Genomic DNA, 19,049 nt, shown 5'->3' with positions numbered 1-19,049 from the left:
TAATTTCAAAAAAAAAAAAAAAAAAAAATATTTTTTTAGAGACATGGTCTTGCTATGTTGTACAGACTGGTCTTGAACTTCCTGGCCTCAAATGATTCTCCTGCCTCAGCCTCCTGAGTAGCTGAAATTATAAGCATGAGCCATTGTACCTGGTTCCCTTTTTTAAAAAACATTTTGTATCGTGACAGTTAGCATTTTCAGGTTTTCAAGGGTAACTACAATACACATGCACACAGACACACACAATATGTACAAAAAAAGTATAAGAGAGTTATAGTGAAAAGTTCAACCATATGTGTAATTAGAGTTCTAGAAGGAATAAAGAGACTTGGTTAAAAGTCCTATTTGGAGAGATACGGGCTGAGCATTTTTTAAAAAGTGATGAAAAACATCAAACTAGAGATTCAAGAAGTTTTGTGAACCCTGAACAGGATAAATATAAAGAAAACTACAGCTAGGCATGTCATAACCAAACTCCTAAAGAACATAAACCGAGAGAAAAATATCTTAAGTAGCCAGAGGAAAAAAATACATTATTTTCAAAGGAATAACAGTAACACTGGCAGCTCACTTAACAACAGAAATGATAGAAGGCAGATGACAATGAAATTATTTCTTTAAAATGTCAAAGAAAAGTGCAGTCATGCATCACTTAACTATGGGATAGGTTTTTTTGAGAAAGCATTGTTGGGTGATTTTGTCATTGTGCAAACATTATGGAGTGTACTTACATAGGCTACTACACACCTAGGCTATATGTTATAGCCTGTTGCTCATAGGCTACAAACCTGTGCAGCGTGTTCTTGTACTGAATACGGTAGGTAATCGGAACACAATGGTAAATATTTGTGTATCTAAACACATGGAAACATAGAAAAGGTACAGTAAAAATACAGTATTATAATCTTATGGGACCACCGATGTATATGTGGTCAGTCATTGAGTGAAATGTCTTTATGCAGCATGTGGTTGTAATTGCCAGCATAGAACTGTATATTCAGTGAAAACATCCTTCATAAATGAAGGGTGGAATAAGGCCATATCTGGGCAAACAAAAAGTGAGAACTTGATGTCAACAGACCTACACTGGAGTGAATAACTACACTAGAGGAAATTACAAGTTTTCTGAAATGAGAAAGAAAATAATTTGAAATGGCAACACCAAAATACAGGAAGTAATGAATAAGAATGGGAAAGCTAAATAGGTAGGTAAACTAAATAACATAAAGTTATTTAAGCCACAGTCCCTATTCTTATTTCATCAATTACCCCAGTAGTGTTCACAGATAAGTTTTTCCCCCTTAAATTCAGGATCCAGTTCAAGATTTAGTAGTCCTGTTTCTTTGGTTTTTTAAAAATCTGAAGCAGTTTGTCTGCCTTTTGGGACTATGACTTTTTTTGAAATGTACAGGTGTGTTACTTTGTGAAATGGCCCTCAGGATTATCTGTTTAGTTATGGTTAGATTCAGGTTATACATTTTTGGCAGGAATACTACATAAAGTGGTGTTCTGTTCTCCATGCATCCTGTTACATGGCACATGATGTGATTTGCCCCTTTACTGGTGATGTTAACTTAGGTTGTTTGGTTATGGTTGTGTTTGCTAGATAAACCCAGTCTAAAGTTATGATTTATTCCATTGTAACTAATAACTAATTTAATGGGGGGCACTTTGAGATTACTAAGGTATTCTTTTTATTATCAAAACTTAATATGTTTTCTTTTGCAAATGACCACAAAGTTTGCAGCTTAAAACAACCCAAATTTGTTATTTTACAGTTCTGTAGGTTCGGAGTCCGGTGGGCCTTGCTGGACCCTTCTCAGGCTATCACAAGGTCAAAGTCAAGATGTTAGTAGGACTAGGTTCCTTTCTGGAGACTGTAGAAAAATCCATTCCTAAGCTCATTCAGGTTGTTGGCAGAATTCAGTTCTTTATGATAATAGGTTAGAGGTCCTTCTTTCTCACTCACTATTGGCCAAGACCCCCTCCTAGTTCTTTTCAGGTGTCTTCATTTCTTCTCACATGATGCCCTCCATCTTCAAATCCGGCAACAGCACATCAAGTCTCTCTCAAGCTTTGAAGCTCTCTGACCTAGCTTTTTGCTTGCTAATTCTGCTGCCACCTGCTACCAGCTGGAGACATTTTTCTGTTTTTAAGGATTCATGTGATTAGATTAGGTCCCTCTCCCTCTCATCTCCTCCTGATTATCTCTTGAGTTTAAGATCAACTGTGCCATATTACATAACACAGTTATGGGAGTGATATGTCATCACATTGATAATTTCTGGGGATTAGCGGTGTAGAATCTTGTGGGCCATTCCTAGAAGGTCTGTTTATCACAGCATACATTTGTGATTCTTAGCTGAATAATTTATTCCTATGATGGGTTCAAAATGGTGATGTTCTAATCTGTCTTTCCTTCTGTGTTTATTAGTTGATATTTTATTGTAAGGGAGGGGGTTCATGTTCTAACCTATTCAATTATTTGTATCAGTATATACTTACAATTTTTTCCATGAATATTCTCTGTCATTATTTATTTTGATCCTGAAATTGTATCAGTTTTGGCTAGTAGGAGCCTCATCTGGATGGCTCCTGCTGACCTTTTTACAAATCCTCATCATTTCTTGAACACTTTCTTTCTGTCCCTTCAAAGTATTCAAGACTTGCTTTCCATTCTCTGTTCCCCAGCCCTACAATCAGTTATTTTTTGCAAGAGTTCTGATTCCTTTTAGTGGGATATAGTGTTTAGAAATCAAGATCAGGGTGTGTGATGTGCTCATTGCCACCAAGATGTCTTTGTTTCCAAGCTCTTTCACAGAGAAAGCCAATAATATGTTTTATATTTTCATGAGTTGATACTGATACTTTTAATTCAATTCCAGTCTTCTTTCTAGACTTCCCCTTTTCATGTTTTTAACTTCTTTCTCCAACAGAAAGAAACCTGGTTCCTATTATCCCCAATTTATTTATTTTTATTTATTCTTTTTGAGATGGAGTCTCACTCTGTTGCCAGGCTGGAGTTCAGTGGCATGATCTCAGATCACTGCAACCTTTGCCTCCCAGGTTCAAGCGATTCTCCTGCCTCAGCCTACCAAGTAGCTGAGACTACAGGCATGCGCCACCATACCCAGCTAATTTTTGTATTTTTAGTAGAGACAGGGTTTCACCATGTTGGCCAGGATGGTCTTGATCTCTTGACTTCATGATCCGCCTGCCTCGACCTCCCAAAGTGCTGGGATTACAAGTGTGAGCCACTGTGCCCAGCCTATCCCCAATTTATTTATTTATTTTTATTTTTATTTTTTTGAGATGGAGTCTCGCTGTGTCACACAGGCTGGAGTGCAGTGGCGCCATCTCAGCTCACTGCAACCTCCGCCTCCTGGGTTCAAGCGATTCTCCTGTCTCAGCCTCCTAAGTAGCTGGAACTACAGGTGCACACCACCGTGCCCAGCTAATTTTTGTATTTTTAGTGGAGACGGGGTTTTGCCATCTCTGGATGGCAGGCTGGTCTGGAACTCCTGACCTTAGGTGATCCACCTGCCTCAGCCTCCCAAAGTGCTCTGATTACAGGCGTGAGCCACCAAGCCCGGCCTTTCCCCAATTTATTTGTATTCATTTTTCTAGTCCTCATTGTACCCACAGTTTCAGAGTTGTTAACCATATCATCGCATTAAAGAAACGTAACTATAGTTCAGTATTTCTTTAAAGTTCTTTTTGTCTTTAGAATGATGTTACGTCGTCGGAGTCCTGTGTTCACTAGTTGAGGAACTCCTTCAGTAGTGGTATCTCCAGTTGGACAAACAGATGTCACTCACAAATACCAATTATAAATTCTGGACAGCATACTGAAGGCTAGATATCAACAAAGTAGATAAACTGGAGGGGAGTCAACACATGGAAGAAGAAGTGGCAATGGCTGAATTCCCCATTGTTAATCCTTTTTGCTTCAGCCAAGGATCCTCTTAGCTCCATCTGTGGCCTTTAAGACTTGGATAAAAATCTACAGTCTTATTGGATGTGAAATCAAGGAAAAAATTTAGGGAGACCACAGCAGCTGTAACATGAGTAGAGAGATCCCATCTAGAAAAGAGCCACAGAATGGGAAAACCAGATTGCACGAAAACTCTACCGATAGCTCTGGTCCTGTTGCCTAAGTGCACTCCAGATTCCAACCAGCCTGATTAGGACTAAAAGAACAGAACAAAAGCTTTGAATTGTTTGGTACTACAGGGTGGAAAGGGTTTGGAGTTTCATTTCAAGTAAGTTAACTATCTGTTTGTTTGTTTGGTTGGTTTTTTTTGAGACAGGGTCTTTTTCTGTTGCCTAGGCTGGTGTGCAGTGATGCCATCTCAGCTCCCTGCAACCTCTGCCTCCCGGGTTCAAGTGATTCTCCTGCCTCAGCCTCCCCAGTAGCTGGGATTACAGGCACCCACCACCACACTTGTCTAATTTTTGTATTTTTAATAGAGATGGGGTTTCATCATGTTGGCCAGGCTGGTCTTGAACTCCTGACCTCAGGCAATCCGCTCACCTCGGCCTCCCAAAGTGCTGGGAATACAGGCTTGAGCCATCGTGCCCGGCCAACTATCTGTTTTAACGAAAGTGTCAACTTTTTGTAGGAATGGAAAGAATGCGGTGTCTTTGCTGTATTTTTCACAGTGTCCAGTGTCCAGTCCAAAATACTAGATAGACAAAGAAAGGAAATGTGACCCATGATCAAAGGGAAAAGGGATCAATAGAGACTGACTTATCTGTTGAAATTAGCAACAAGAATATTAAAGCGGCTATTATAGTCATACTTGAGTACAAAAAGGCAAATATGTTTATGATGGATGGACAGGTAGAAAATTTCAGTGCAGAAATAGAAACTGTTAAAAACCATTTTGAAATTCTAGAACTGCCAAATTTAATTTCTGAATAAATTACTAAGTTCAGAATAACAAATCATTGTACTTAACAAGACATGCAAGGTAGCAGTAGAAATGTCCTTGAATTTGATGGTTGACTAATAGACCAATAGAGCCAGTAGAACACAGAAAACATTAAAAAGTATACAGAAAAATTTGAATCCTTTCTCCAAGAAACAACTATAAAATGGGATCGTTATCAACCAAACACATGTAAAGGATAGGAATGTTTAAACCGTATTCAGGAAGAAAAGGAGTCAACAGAAACTCTCACTTGGCCTAGTGTTTGTAGTTATCTGTATACTAATCTTGCACATATTTTGTGAGAATTTTACCTAAGTAGTTCAGGTTTTTGAGTGCTGTTTTAAATTCTTTTGTTTTAAAGTTTCAGATTCCGCGCTGGGCGCAGTGGCTCACGCCTGTAATCCCAGCACTTTGGGAGGCCGAGGTGGGCGGATCACCTGAGGTCGGGAGCTTGAGACCAGCCTGACCAACGTGGAGAAACCCGTCTCTACTAAAAATACAAAATTAGCCGGGCATGGTGGCACATGCCTGTGTTCCCAGCTACTCGGGAGGCTGAGGCAGGAGAATCGCTTGAACCTGGGAGGTGGAGGTTGTGTTGAGCCGAGATCGTGCCATTGCACTCTAGCCTGGGCAACAAGAGCAAAACTCTGTCTCAGAAAAAAAATTATAAATAAAATAAAAATAAAATAAAGTTTCAGATTCCATTTATTCATTATAGGTATATAGAAATTCAGTTGACTTTTTGTTTTTTTTTTTGTTTTTTTTCTTGAGACAGAGTTTCGCTTTTGTTGTCCAGGCTGGAGCGCAGTGGCGCGATCTCAGCTTACAGCAACTTCCACCTCCCGGGTTCAAGTGATTCTTGTGCCTCAGCTTTCTGAATAGCTGGGATTACAGGCACCTGCCACCACGCCTAGCTCATTTTTGTATTTTTAGTAGAGGCAGTGTTTCACCATGTTGGCCAGGCTGGTCTTGAACTCATGACTTCAGGTTATCTGCCTGCCTCGGCTTCCCAAAGCGCTGGGATTACAGGCGTGAGCCACCACACCCAACCCAGTTGACTTTTTATGTTGGCCTTGTATCCTGTGAACTTGCTTAACGTACTTATTAGTTCTAAATAGTATTTTTCCCCCTCTTGTAGATTCTTTGGGATTTTCTACTTAGACAGTTATATCACCTGCAAATAGGGATAGTTTTATTTTTTCCTTTCCATCTGTATACCTTTTAATTTCTTTTCTTGCTTCATTATATTAGCTAGGATTTTCTGTATTTTCCAGTATTACATTGAAGAATAATGATGATAGCAGACATCCTCTTAGTGTTACCAATTTTAGTGGGAAAACATTCAGTCTTTCACAGTGAAGGATGTTTGCTTTATAGGTTTCTTGTAAATGCTCTTTATCAAGTTGAGGAAGTTCCCCTCTATTCCTAGTTTGCTGAGAATTTTTTTAAGCTTAAATTTCTATTTGATTTCTATTTGTAATTATAAATTCACATGCAGTTGTAATAACTAATATAGAGAGAGCTCTTATGCACTTTGGCAGTTTCCCTCAATGGTAACATATAAAACTAGAATACAATATCACAACCAGGAAATTGACATTGATAAAATCTATTAATCAAGATTTCGTCAGTTTTACTTGTGTGTGTGTGTGTGTGTGTGTGTGTGTTAAAGTTCTATACATTTTTTTTTTACCTGGGTTGATTCATGCATCTACCACCACAGTTGAGATACAGAATAGTTCATCAACACAGGATTCCTCATCTTGGCATTTTATAATCACACCCACTTCCCTCCGCCTACCTCTGCCTATGCTTAACACCTGGCAACCACTAATCTGTCTTCCATTTTGAAAATTTTGTCATTTCAAATATGTTAAATAAATGGAGTTATATAGTAAATAATCTTTTGGGGTTGGAGTGTTTTCACTTGGCATAATTCTGTGGAGATTCATTGAGGTTGTTGTATGTATCAACAATCCTTTCCTTTTAATTGCAGGGTAATATTCCATGGTATGGATGTACAGATTGAGTATCCTTAACCCCAGAATCAGAAATCTGAAATGTTCCAAGATCGGAAACTTTTGAGTGCTGACATGACACTCAAAGGAAATGCTCATTGGAACATTTGGGATTTTCAGATTAGGGATGCTGAATCCCTAATGTGAATAAACCAGAATAGTGCAAATATGCTAGAATCTGAAAAAATCCAAAATTTGAAACACTTCTGGTCCCATGCATTTTGGATAAGGAATATGCAACCTGTACCACAGTTGTATTTGTATTGTTTTTTTTTTTTAAATTGAAATGGAGTCTTGTTTTGTCACCCAGGCTGGAGGGCAGTGGCATGATCTTGACTCACTGCAACCTCCGCCTCCCAGGTTCAAGTGATTCTCCTGCCTCAGCCTCCGGAGTAGCTGGGATTACAGGCATGCGCCACCACACCCGGCTAATTTTTGTATTTTTAGTAGAGACGAGGTTTCACCATGTTGGCCAGGCTGGTCTCGAACTCCTGACCTCAGGTGATCCACCCACCTCGGCCTCCCAAAGTGCTGGGATTACAGGTGTGAGCCACCGCACCTGGCCTGTACCACAGTTTGTTTAACCATTTATTTGTTAAAGCAAATCTGGGCCGATTCCTGATTTCAGTTGTTAAAATTAAAGCTGGTGGTGAATATTTATATATACGTTTTTATATGAATTTATGTTTTCATTTCTTTGCAGTAAATGCCAGGAGTGCATTTTGCAGTTCATATGATGGTTACACATTTATTTTTATTAAATTAATTAAACTACATTTACATTTTATTTTATTTTGGGTAGAGACAGAGTCTCACTGTGTTGGCCAGGCTTGTTATGAACTCCTGACCTCAGGTAATCCTCCTGCCTTGTCCTCTGGATGCCCTTGGATTACAGACATGAATCACTGCACCTGGTTTGCATTTTTTTTTTTTTTTTTACTCCATTGGACTCTATCAGTGCTTTTATTTATTTATTGGTATTTATTTATTTATTTATTTTAACTTTTTAGGTTCAGGGGTACCTGTGAAGGTTTGTCACATAGGTAAGGTAGCATCACTGGGGTTTATTGTTTAGATTATTTCATCACTTAGGTATTAAGCCCAGTACCTAATAGTTATCTTGTCTACTCTTACATGTTCATTTTTTTTAAAAGAAACTCCTGAACTGTTATACAGAGTGGTTGTACTGTTTTATATTCCCACAGCAATGTATGAGTGATCCAGTTTCTCCACATCCTTGCCAACACTGGGTGTTAATACTATTTTTAAATTTTAGCCATTTGATATTTATGGTATCTCATTGTGGTTTTAATTTGCATTTACTTAATGAGTAATAAATTCTTTTGAAATAGAAACAGGATATTGCTCTGTTGCCCAGGCTGGAGTGCAGTGGTGCAATTATAGCTCACTGCAGCCTCAAACTCCTAGGCTCAAGTGATCCTCCTGCCTCAGCCTCTCGAGTAGCTGAGACTGCCTCAGCCTCTCGAGTAGCTGAGACTGCCTCAGCCTCTCGAGTAGCTGAGACTGCCTCAGCCTGTCGAGTAGCCAAGACTACAGGCACATGCCACCATACCCAGCTAATTTTTTAATGTTCTGTAGAGACGGGGTCTGGCTCTGTTGCCCATGCTGGTCTCAGACTCCTGGCCTCAAGCGATCTTCCCACCATGGCCTCCCAAAGTATTTAGATTACAGGCATCAGCCACTGCATCTGGCTGGTAATAAAACATTAAACATCTTTATTGAAATATAATTTACATGCCATACAATTAACCCATTTAAAGTATAAAATTCAGTGGTTTTTAGTATATTTAATATTTACACATATGTACAACCATCACCACCATCAATTTTAAAATATTTTTATCACCTCAAAAAGAAACTCCATACCCTTTAGCTATCACCCCCTAGCTCTAAGAAATCACTAATCTAGTTTCTTGTTTTGAGTTTTTTATTTTTATTTTTATTTTTATTTTTTTTTGAGACAGAGTCTCGTTCTGTTGCCCAGGCTGGAGTGCAGTGGCTATTTTGGCTTACTGCAACCTCTGCCTCCCAGGTTCAAATGATTTTTGTGCCTTGGCCTCCCAAGTAGCTGGGATTACAGGCATGCGCCACCACACCTGGCTAATTTTTGTATTTTTTAGTAGAGACAGGGTTTTGCCATGTTGGCCGGGCTGGTCTCAAACTCCTGGCCTCAAGTCATCTGCCCACCTCAGGTTCCCAAAGTCCTGGGATTGCAAGCGTGAGCCACTGCGCCTGGCCTATTTCCCTATTTTGGACTTTCATATGAATGGCATCATATAATACGTGTTTTTGTGGCTGATTTCTTTCATTTAGCATAATGTATTCAAGATATCTGTTGTAACATGTGTTAGTACTCCATTCCTTTTTATGGCCACATAATATTCCATTATATGTGTATACCATATTTGTTTATCCATTTATCCATTGATGGACATTTGTCTTGTTCCCATGTTTTGGCTGTTAGGAATAATGCGGCTGTAAATATTGGTGTACAGTTTTTTGTGTGTAGCCATATATTTTTGTTTATCTTGTGTATATACCTAGGAATCTAATTGCTGGATTTATATGGTAACTATGTTAAATTGTTTGAGGAAATGTCAAACTGTTTTCCAAAGTAGAGATACTATTTTACTTTTCCACCAGGAGTATATAAAGATTGTGAGTTCTTCACATCCATGCCAACCATTGTTAATAACAGACTTTTTGATTCTAGCCATTCTAGTGCATGTGAAGTAGTATCTCATTGTGATTTTAGTTTTCAGCTGCCTGAAGGGTAATGATGTTGAACATCATTTCATGTGCTTATTTGTAGTTTGTATATATTCCTTGGAGAAATTTCTATTCAAACCCTCTGTCCAGTCTTTTTCTTTTTGACAGGGTCCTGCTCTGTTTCCCAGGCTGGAGTGCAGTGGCATGATCTCAGCTCACAGCACCCTCAACCTCCCTGGCTCAAATGATCTTCCCACCTCAGCCTCCCGAGTAGCTAAGACTATGGGTGTGTGCCACAGTGCCCAGCTAATTTTTGTTTATTTTTTATAGAGATGGGTCTTAATTTGTTGACCAAGCTGGTCTTGAACTCTTGTGCTTAAGCAATTCACCTGCCTCGGCCTCCCAAAGTGCTGGGATTACAGGCGTGAGCCACCGTGCCCAGCCCCTTTGCCCATTTTTAAAATGGGTATTTATGCTTTCATTGTTGATTTGTAAGAATTCTTTATATATTCTAAATTTTTTATTGTAAAATATGCATAACATAAAAATTGCCATTTTAACTAATTTTAAATGTACAGTCCTGTAACGTTAAGTAAAATTGTTGTGCATTCACCACCACCATCCATGTCTAGTACTTTTTCATCTTCCCCAAGTGAAACTCTGTACCCATCACATACTAACTCCCCAATCTTCCCTCTCCTTAGCCTTGCAAACACCATTCTGCATTCTCTTCCTAGGAATTTGACTACTCTAGGAACTTCATATACGTATAATCCTACAATATTTGTCCTTCTGACATATTTTACTTAGCACAATGTGTTGAAGGTTATCCATGTTGTAGTATAACTCAAAATTTCATTTCTTTTGAAGTCTGAATACCATTCCATTGTATGTATATACCACATTTTGTTTATCTATTCATATTTCAATGGACACTTGGATAAGATATATAATTTCGAAATATTTTCCCCTATTCTTTGAGTTGTCTTTATTTATTTTTAGAGACAGGGTTTTGCTCTGTTGCTCAGGCTGGGGTGCAGTGGCAAGATCATAGTTCACTGCAGCCTTGAACTCCTGGGTACAAGCAATCCTTCCATCTCAGCCTCCCAAGTAGATGAGACTATAGTTGTGTGCCACCATGTCTGGCTAGTATTTTTTATTTTTATTTTTTAGAGATGAGGTCTTACCATGTAGCCCAGGCTGAGCTTGAACTCCTGGCCTCAGGCGATCCACCTTGGCCTCGCAAGTAGCTGGGATTACAGGCATGAGACACTGCACCCGGTTGGGTTGTCTTTAATTGAAGCACAAGTTACTAATTTTGATGAACTTTTATTTATCTGTTTTTCCTTTTGTTGCTCATTCTTTTGGTGTCTTTAAGAATCCATTACCAAATTGAAGGTAATGAAGATTTACCCCCATGTTTTCTTCTAAAAGTTTTATAGATTTAGTTCTTAAATTTAGGTCTTTGATCTACTTTGAGTTAATGTTTTGTATATGTTGCGAAATAGGGGTCCAGCTTCATTTTTTGTAGGTTTCTAACCAGTTGTCTCAGCACCATTTATTGAAAGACAATTCTTTCTTCATTGAATGGTCTTGCCACCCTTGTCAGAAATCAGTGGGGCTGTTGGGCATGGTGGCTCATGTCTGTAATCCCAGCACTTTGGGAGGCCGAGGCGGGAGGGGTACTCGGGCCCAGGAGTTCCAGACCAGCCTGGACAACACAGTGAGACTCCATCTCTATTGAAAAAAAAAAAAAAGCCAGGCGTAGTGGTGTGTGCCTGTAGTCCCAGCTACTTAGGAGGCTGAGGCAGAAGGATCACTTGAGCCCAGGAGACTGAGGCTGCAGTGAGCCATGATTGTACCACTGCACCCTAGCCTGGGTGACAGAGTGAGATCCTGTCTCCAAAAAAAAAAAAAAAAAAAAAAATCAGCTGGTCATAGATATATGGGTTTATTTCTGGACTCTTAATTCTGTTTGTCCTTTTACCAGTACTCCACGGTCTTGATTGCATTGTTTTACAGTTTTGTGCAAAGTTGCACCAAAGTTGTTGTGTAGTTTTGCAAAACTGGCAATCAAGTCTGTGCAGTATTGGCAAAATCAGGAAGTGTGAGTCTTCATACTTTTCATTTTTCAAAATTATCTGCCTATTCTGAATGTTTTCAATTCTCTATGAATTTTAACTCTTTGTTTTTTCTTGGTAGAGATGAGGTTTCACTATGTTTCTGAGGCTGTTCTTAAACTTCTGTCCTCAAGTGATCCTTCCACCTTGGCCTCCCAAAGTGCTGGGATTATAGGTCTGAGCCACCATGCCTGGTCCATGTGAATTTTGGAATGAGCTTGTCAATTTTTACAAAGAAGTCAGCTGGGATTCTGACAGAGATTGCAGCGTGTCTGTAGATTAGTTTGTGGAGTATTGGTGATGGCAGCGGTGGGCCGTCTGGAGTGGCTGCTGCCATCACACTGGCTGCAGCAGGGAGACATGGCCAGGGCTGCACGGTCTATAGAGTTGGTGGGAGCCAGGGGCAAGCAGGAGCCCTGCCCCTTCCAAGTTGGAGCTCCCTGGGTCCTGCTGCAGCTTCCTAAGCATGGCTGTAGACCTGGGCATCCCTGTGCTCTTGAGTCTTGGGAGCAGGCGGGAGCCCCACCCTCCCAGGTGCAACTGCAGCTGGCCAAACCGTGGCTGCAGTCCCAGGCCTCTCATTCCATGGAGCAGGCAGGAGACCCACCCTCCCGGGTGCAGCTGCAGTCTCCCAAACTGCGGCTACAGAACCTTGCCTTCTGCTCCACGAGCAGGCAGGAGCCCTGGGTGCAGCAGGAGCCCCAGGTGAAGCCGCAGCCACCCAAACCATGGCTGCAGATCTGGTCCTCCTGCTTTATGGAGCAGGCTGGAGTCCCACCCTCCTGGGCACAGCTATAGCTGCCCAAATTGTGGGTATAGACCTGGGCCTCCTGCTTTATGGGGCAGGCAGGAGCCCTGCCCCACTGGGTGCAGCTGCAGCCGCCCAAATCATGGGGGGGCTGCAGACCCAGGTGTCTCTGCACTCTTGGGGCCTGGGAAGGCCCCCCTTGCTCTCATAGGCTTGGGAGTGCCTGCTCCTGCTGCCTGGCTTCGCCCTGCTATTGGCACCTGCTCTGATCTTGCGGCAAAGTTGGGGCCGAGCCTGGGTGCTGTCGTAGCCTGGCCAGGTATGCACATGCTTGGGGAACTGCTGACATGCCAGCCTTCTGCTGCCTTGACCCCCTCCGGACTTTGGGTACTGACAAACATAGGGAAGCTGAGGCAGGGCTGAGGGCAGTTCAGCACTGGCCTGCAGGTGCCCCCTTGCATCTACAGCCTGGGCACCATGAATGGCAGCAGGAGGTAGACAGGTTCCTCAGTGGAAGGTGGCGGGTCCCTGGTGAGGACCCACCTTCAGGCCAGGGAAAGCCTGAAGGCTGGAGGTTGGGCTGCCAGTTGCATGGATCAGAGTGGGAACTTGTGGTGCCTTTTCTGGGCCTGCCTGTGGACCAATTGGCATGCACATCCTCCCCTCTGAGGCCCATAAAAACCCCAGGCTCAGCCAGAGCTGAACAGATGTCAGGATGACCAGCTGCAGAGAAGAGCAACCCACTCTAGGGCCTCCTCTCTGCTGTGAGCTGCAGAGGTGACAAGATGACCTTCCTGCAAAGAGGTGCCACACATTCTAGGGCCTCCTCTTTGCTGAGAGCTGCAGAGACGATGGGTCGACTTTCCTGCAGAGAGGTACTACTCATACTAGGGCCTCCTCTCTACTGAGAGCTGCAGAAACAAAGGAGAGATGATGGGGAGATGATGGGATGACCTGCCTGCAAAGAGGAGCCACCCACTCTCAGGCCTCCTCTCTCCTGAGAGCTGTGCAGATGATGGGATAATCAGCTGCTGAGAGGAGCTACCCTCTCTGCTGATAGCTGAACACTTGTAGTAACGACTTGCCTAGCAGAGAAGAACCACCCTCTCTGCTAGGAGCTGAACACTTGTAGTAACGACTTGCCTAGCAGAGAAGAACCACCCTCTCTGCTAGGAGCTGAACACTTGTTGGGATACCTTGACTGTGGAAAGGAGCTGCCCCCTTTGGGTTTCCTCTGAGCTGTTCTATTGCTCAATAAAGCCCCTCTTTATCTTGCTTACTCTCCACTTTTCTATGCACCTCATTCTTCTTGGGTGCAGGACAAGAGCTTGGGACCTGCCAAATGAGGCTAAAATAGCTGTAACACAAACAGGGCTGAGACATGCCCCTTGCTCACCTTGTTGCAGGTGAAGAGAAGGAAAGAAGAGCTGCAGCCCTTTGGGCAGCCCAGACCTGGGAACTCCCCAAGCCAGGGCTGTGACTCCCTCTTTGGGGCCCTGCCTGCATTCCTGGTGTCTCCAAACTTCTGGGTGCCACCGTGTTCCCTGGTGCCAGCTGTGGATGCTGCTTGTGGTGTTCATGGTCCAGCTGCAGCCTCACAGAAAAAGAGCTGATGCCCGTGCTGGCACCTGGAGCTGCGTGCCCTGCTGCAGCCGCCAGGATGTCTGATTGCTCAGTGACCGGACCCCACACTTGCTCACATACCCCTTGCTGCTTCATCCAGTCTTCCTTGGCTATCATAGGACACAGGCCAGTAGCATGAGCCGAGTGTAGCCGGCCAGGCCAAATAGGCGGGACGAGCCCAGCAGGCCTGAGCAAAACTCTGGCACAGGTGCCACCAGCCGCAGATGTTTCTGGCCAGAAAAGTGACACCCCAAAGATTCTGTAACACTGGCATCATAAGAATGATAAATCTTATGGCTTGGCCTGGTGGCTGAAGGAATTGTGTACTTTAAATGGGTAAATTATATGGTGTGTAAAATGTATCTCAAGGATGTTTAATGTTTTATCACTGGCGAGGTGCGGTGACTTATGCCTGTAATTCCAGCACTTTGGGAGGCTGAGGTGGGAGGATTACTTGAGGACAGGAATTTGAGACCAGCCTGGGAAACATAGCCAGAACCCATCTCTACAAAACATTTAAAAACCAGCCAGGCATGGTGGCATGTGCCTGTAGTGCCAGCTAATCAGGATACTGAGGCAGGAGGATCACTTGAGCCCAGGAATTTGAGGCGGCAGTGAGCTATAATTGCACCACTGCACTCCAGCCTGGGCAATAGGGTGAGACTCTGTCCCTAATAAAAAAAAAAATGTTATCTTCTAATTCATGAACATGAAGTGTTTTTCCATTGATTTAGGTCTTTAATTTCTTTCAATAGCATTTTATAATTTTCAGAGTATGTTTTATACTTCTTTTTTTTTTAAAAATTATTTCCTTCTAATTCTGTTATAAATGGAATTCTTTTCTTAATTTCATTTTGAGATTATTCATTGCAAGTGTATAGACATAACATTGATTTTTGTTTATTGTCCTTGTACCCATCAATCTTCCTGAACTAATTTTATTCCCATAATTCTTTTATTATTATTATTATTATTTTTTGAGATAGTCTTGCTCTGTTCCCCAGGCTGGGGTGCAGTGGTGCGATCTTGGCTCACTGCAACCTCTGCCTCCCAGGTTCAAGCAATTCTCTTGCCTCGGCTTACCGAGTAGCTGGGATTACAGGCACCTGCCACCACGCCCAGCTAATTTTTGTATTTTTAGTAGAGACAGGGTTTTGCCATGTTGGCCAGGCTGGTCTTGAACTCCTGACCTCTGGTGATCCGCCTGCCTCGGCCTCCCAAAGTTTTGGGATTACAGGCGTGAGCCACTGCGCCCAGCCTATTCCAATAATTCTTTAGTGGATTCCTTAGGATCTTCTATGTATGAGATAATGTCACATTCTAATAAGGATAGTTTTATTTTTTATTTTTTTTTTGAAACAGAGTCTCGCTTTGTTGACCAGGGTGGAGTGCAGTGACATGACCTCAGCTCACTGCAACCTCTACCCCCTGGGTTCAAGTGACTTTCCTACCTCAGCCTCCCTAGTAGCTGGGATTACAGGGATGCGCCACCACACCCGGCAAATTTCTGTACTTTTAGTAGAGACGGGGTTTTGCCGTGTTGGCTAGGCTGGTCTTGAACTCCGGACCTCGGGTGATCCACCTGCCTCAGCCTCCCAAAGTGCTGGGATTACAGGCATCAGCCACTGTGCCTGGCCCTCTAATAGGAATAGTTTCATACCTTCATTTTAAATACTGATGACTTTCAATTTTTTTTTTAACATGCATGCTCTGAGTAGAATCCGTAGTGCAAAGTTGAATAGAAATGGTGAGAGCAGATTTCCTTGCCTTGTTCCTGATCTTAAGGGTTTCGGAAAGCATTCAGTCTGTCGCCATTAAGTATGATATTACCTACCTGTGGGTTTTTGTAGATTTTAAAATTTCCTTTCTTCCTTAATTTATTAGAAAAAAGATTTTTTTTTTTTTTTTTGAGACGGAGTTTCGCTCTTGTTGCCCAGGCTGGAGTGCAATGGCACAATCTCGGCTCACTGCAGCCTCCACCTCCTGGATTCAAGCGATTTTCCTGTCTCAGCCTCCCGAGTAGCTAGGATTGCAGGTGCATGCCACCACGCCCAGCTAATTTTTGTATTTTTAGTAGCAACAGGGTTTCATCATATTGGTCAAGCTGGTCTCGAACTCCTGACCTCAGGTGATCCGCCCACCTCAGCCTCCCAAAGTGCTAGGATTACAGGTGTGAGCCACCACACCTGGCCAGAAAAAAAAGATATTTTTAAAGAGCTGTTTTAGGTTCATAGCAAAATTGAGCAAAAAGTACAGTGAGTTCCCATATGTCCCTGCTTCCACACATGCACAGCATCTCCCACTATCAGCATTCCGTAAGAGAGTTGTACATTTGTTATATAACGTTGATGAACCTACATTGACATGTCATTATTACCCCAAATGCATAGTTTATGTTAAGGTTCACTCTTGGTGTTATACATTTTAAAGATTTTTGACAAATATATAATGACCTGCATTCACCATTGTGGTATCATACAGAATAGTTTCACTGCCCTAAAAAGATTCCTGTGCTGTGCCTGTTTCTTCATCCCTTTCTCCCCTGTGAGCACTGGCAGCCACTGATCTTTTTACTTTCTCCTTAGTTTTGCCTTTTTCAGATTGTGATAGTTGTAATCATATGTATGTAACCTTTCCAGACTGGCTTCTTTCACATAGTAATCTGCATTTGTTTCCTCCATGTCTCTTTGTAGCTTGATAGCTAATTTATTTCTAGTGCTGAATAATATTCCATTGTCTGGATGTACTACAGTTTGTTTATCCATTCATCTTCTAAAGGACATCTTGGTTGCTTCTAAGTTTTGGCAGTTATGAATAAAGCTGCTTATAAAGATATTTATATAAGTAAATGAAGATGTTTACATAAAATAAAGACATTTATAAATATCTCCATGCAGGTTATTTTGTAGATGTATGTTTTCAGCTTCTTTGGATAAATACCAAGGAGTGTGATTGCTGCTTTATATATGGTATGCTTAGTTTTGTAAGAAATTGCTGAACTGTTTTCCTGAGTGGCTGTATCATTTTGCATTCCCACCAGCAATAAATGATAGTTTCTTTTGCTCCATATGCTTCTCAGCAGTTTTGGTGTAGTCAGTGTTCTGGATTTTGGCTATTCTAATAGGCATGCAGGGGTATATTGTTTTAATTTGCAATTCCCTAATGACATGTTGAGCATTTTTTCATGTGCTTATTTGCGTCTGTATATCTTTTTTGGTGAGGTGTCTGTTCACATATTTCTTTTTTTTTCCTTGCTTTAAAATCATGTTGTTTGTTTTATTGTTGAGTTTTAAGCATTCTTTGTATAGTTTGGATAATTGTCTTTTATCAGATGTGTACTTTGTGAAGATTTTCTCCCAGTCTCTAGCCTGTCTTCTGATTTGAAGTTTTCTAATATTTTTGTGGACTTTTGCATCTATATTCATAAGTGATACTTGCCTGTAGTTTTCTCTATTTGTGATATATTTTTTATATCAGGGCAATACTGTTTTCATAAAATGAGTTGGGAAATGTTGCCTCCTTTTCTGTTTTTTAGAAGAGTTTGTGAAGGATTGGTATTAGTCCTTTTTTAAATGTTTGTTATAATTAAGTGGTGAGAACATTTGGGCCTTTTCTTTATGGGTAGCTTTTTTTATTGCTAATTTAATCTCATCAATTGTTACAGGTCTGTTCACACCTGTTTCTTCTTGAGTCAGTTTTAGTAGTTTGTGTTTCGGAATTTGTTCATTTCATGTAAGTTATTTAATTTTTTAGCACACAGTTGTTCATAGTATTCCTTTATAATCCGTTTATTTCAGTAAGATTAGTAGTAATGTCCTCTTTTTCATTTCTGATTCTAGTAACTTGAGTCTTGTTTCTTTTTTTTCTTGGTCAGTCTACCCTAAAGTTTGTCTATCTTTTCTTCCCCCACAGGTAAGTTGTTACACAATCCCTAGCAGATTCCAACTTTCATGGCCAAGGTCCTCTTTGATCATCTTTTTAAAGAATTAGTTTTTGGCCAGGTGCCTGTGGCTCACGCCCGCAATCTCAGCACTTTGGGAGGCCAAGGTGGGCAGACCACTTGAACCCAGGAGTTAGAGACCAGCCTGGGCAACATGACAAAACCCCATCTCCACAAAAAATTAGCCGGGTGTGGTGGTGTGCGCCTGTAGTCCCAGCTACCTGGGAGGCTTAGAGGGGAGGATCACCTGAACCCGGGAGGTTGAGGCTAAAGTGAACCATGATAGCACCTCTGCACTCCAGTATGGACAATGGAGTGAGACCCTATCTCTAAAAAAAAAAGGAGGAAAAGGAAAAGAACTACTCTTTGGTTTTATTGATTTTTTTTTTTCTATTGCTTTTCTATTTCCTATTTCATTAGTTTCATGAATTTCTGCCATAATCTTTATTATTTCCTTCTCCTTGATTTTGGTTTAGTTTGCTCTTATTTTCCCAGTATTTTATGGTAAAATGAAATATACTTTATTGGTAGTATGTTTTTTATTTTTAGTGTAATAGTTTAAATTTTCTTCTGCTGGGAAATGTCTCGCAATATTTATAAACTACAACAGGAAATGTTTTTATACCAAAGTAATCTTTACAGAGATTTCATGCTTTATAAGGAGGGGTTAGTATGCAAAAGGAGAGTGATTCTAGTGAAAGAACACTTCTAGGAATATTTTAATGTGAGTAGTATGTTAACAATACTGCCAGACTTCATAGTGTGAGAATGGGTTTGTGGAGTTATAGGTATTGATGTTCTGTTTGATAATGCATCGAAGAGATAAATAATGTTCTTTATTTCTTCTTTTTTAGATAAAATCAGTGGTTCTGGAAGTAACTCTGATATGATGGAAAACAGCAAGGAAGAGGTAAGGATAATTATTTAGAGATATTT

The 19,049-nt window shown here is 41.2% G+C and overlaps 1 protein-coding gene across 9 annotated transcripts in view; it reads left to right on the top strand.

The window, feature by feature from the left end:
• Positions 1-19,049, top strand: part of ATRX (ATRX chromatin remodeler) — a 286,622-nt gene that overhangs the window by 71,950 nt on the left and 195,623 nt on the right. For all 9 annotated transcript variants that reach the window (XM_008978121.6, XM_003824403.6, XM_003824402.6 and 6 more), the window contains one exon: positions 18,968-19,023. In XM_008978121.6, coding sequence (XP_008976369.3) covers positions 18,968-19,023 — 56 coding nt within the window. The remainder of the gene's footprint in view (positions 1-18,967; positions 19,024-19,049) is intronic.

Source organism: Pan paniscus, chromosome X, assembly GCF_029289425.2.
Source record: "Pan paniscus chromosome X, NHGRI_mPanPan1-v2.0_pri, whole genome shotgun sequence".
In the NCBI taxonomy this organism is placed as follows: domain Eukaryota; kingdom Metazoa; phylum Chordata; class Mammalia; order Primates; family Hominidae; genus Pan; species Pan paniscus.
Note: the sequence above shows the minus strand (reverse complement) of the source record. Positions and strands in the feature narration are given on the sequence as shown.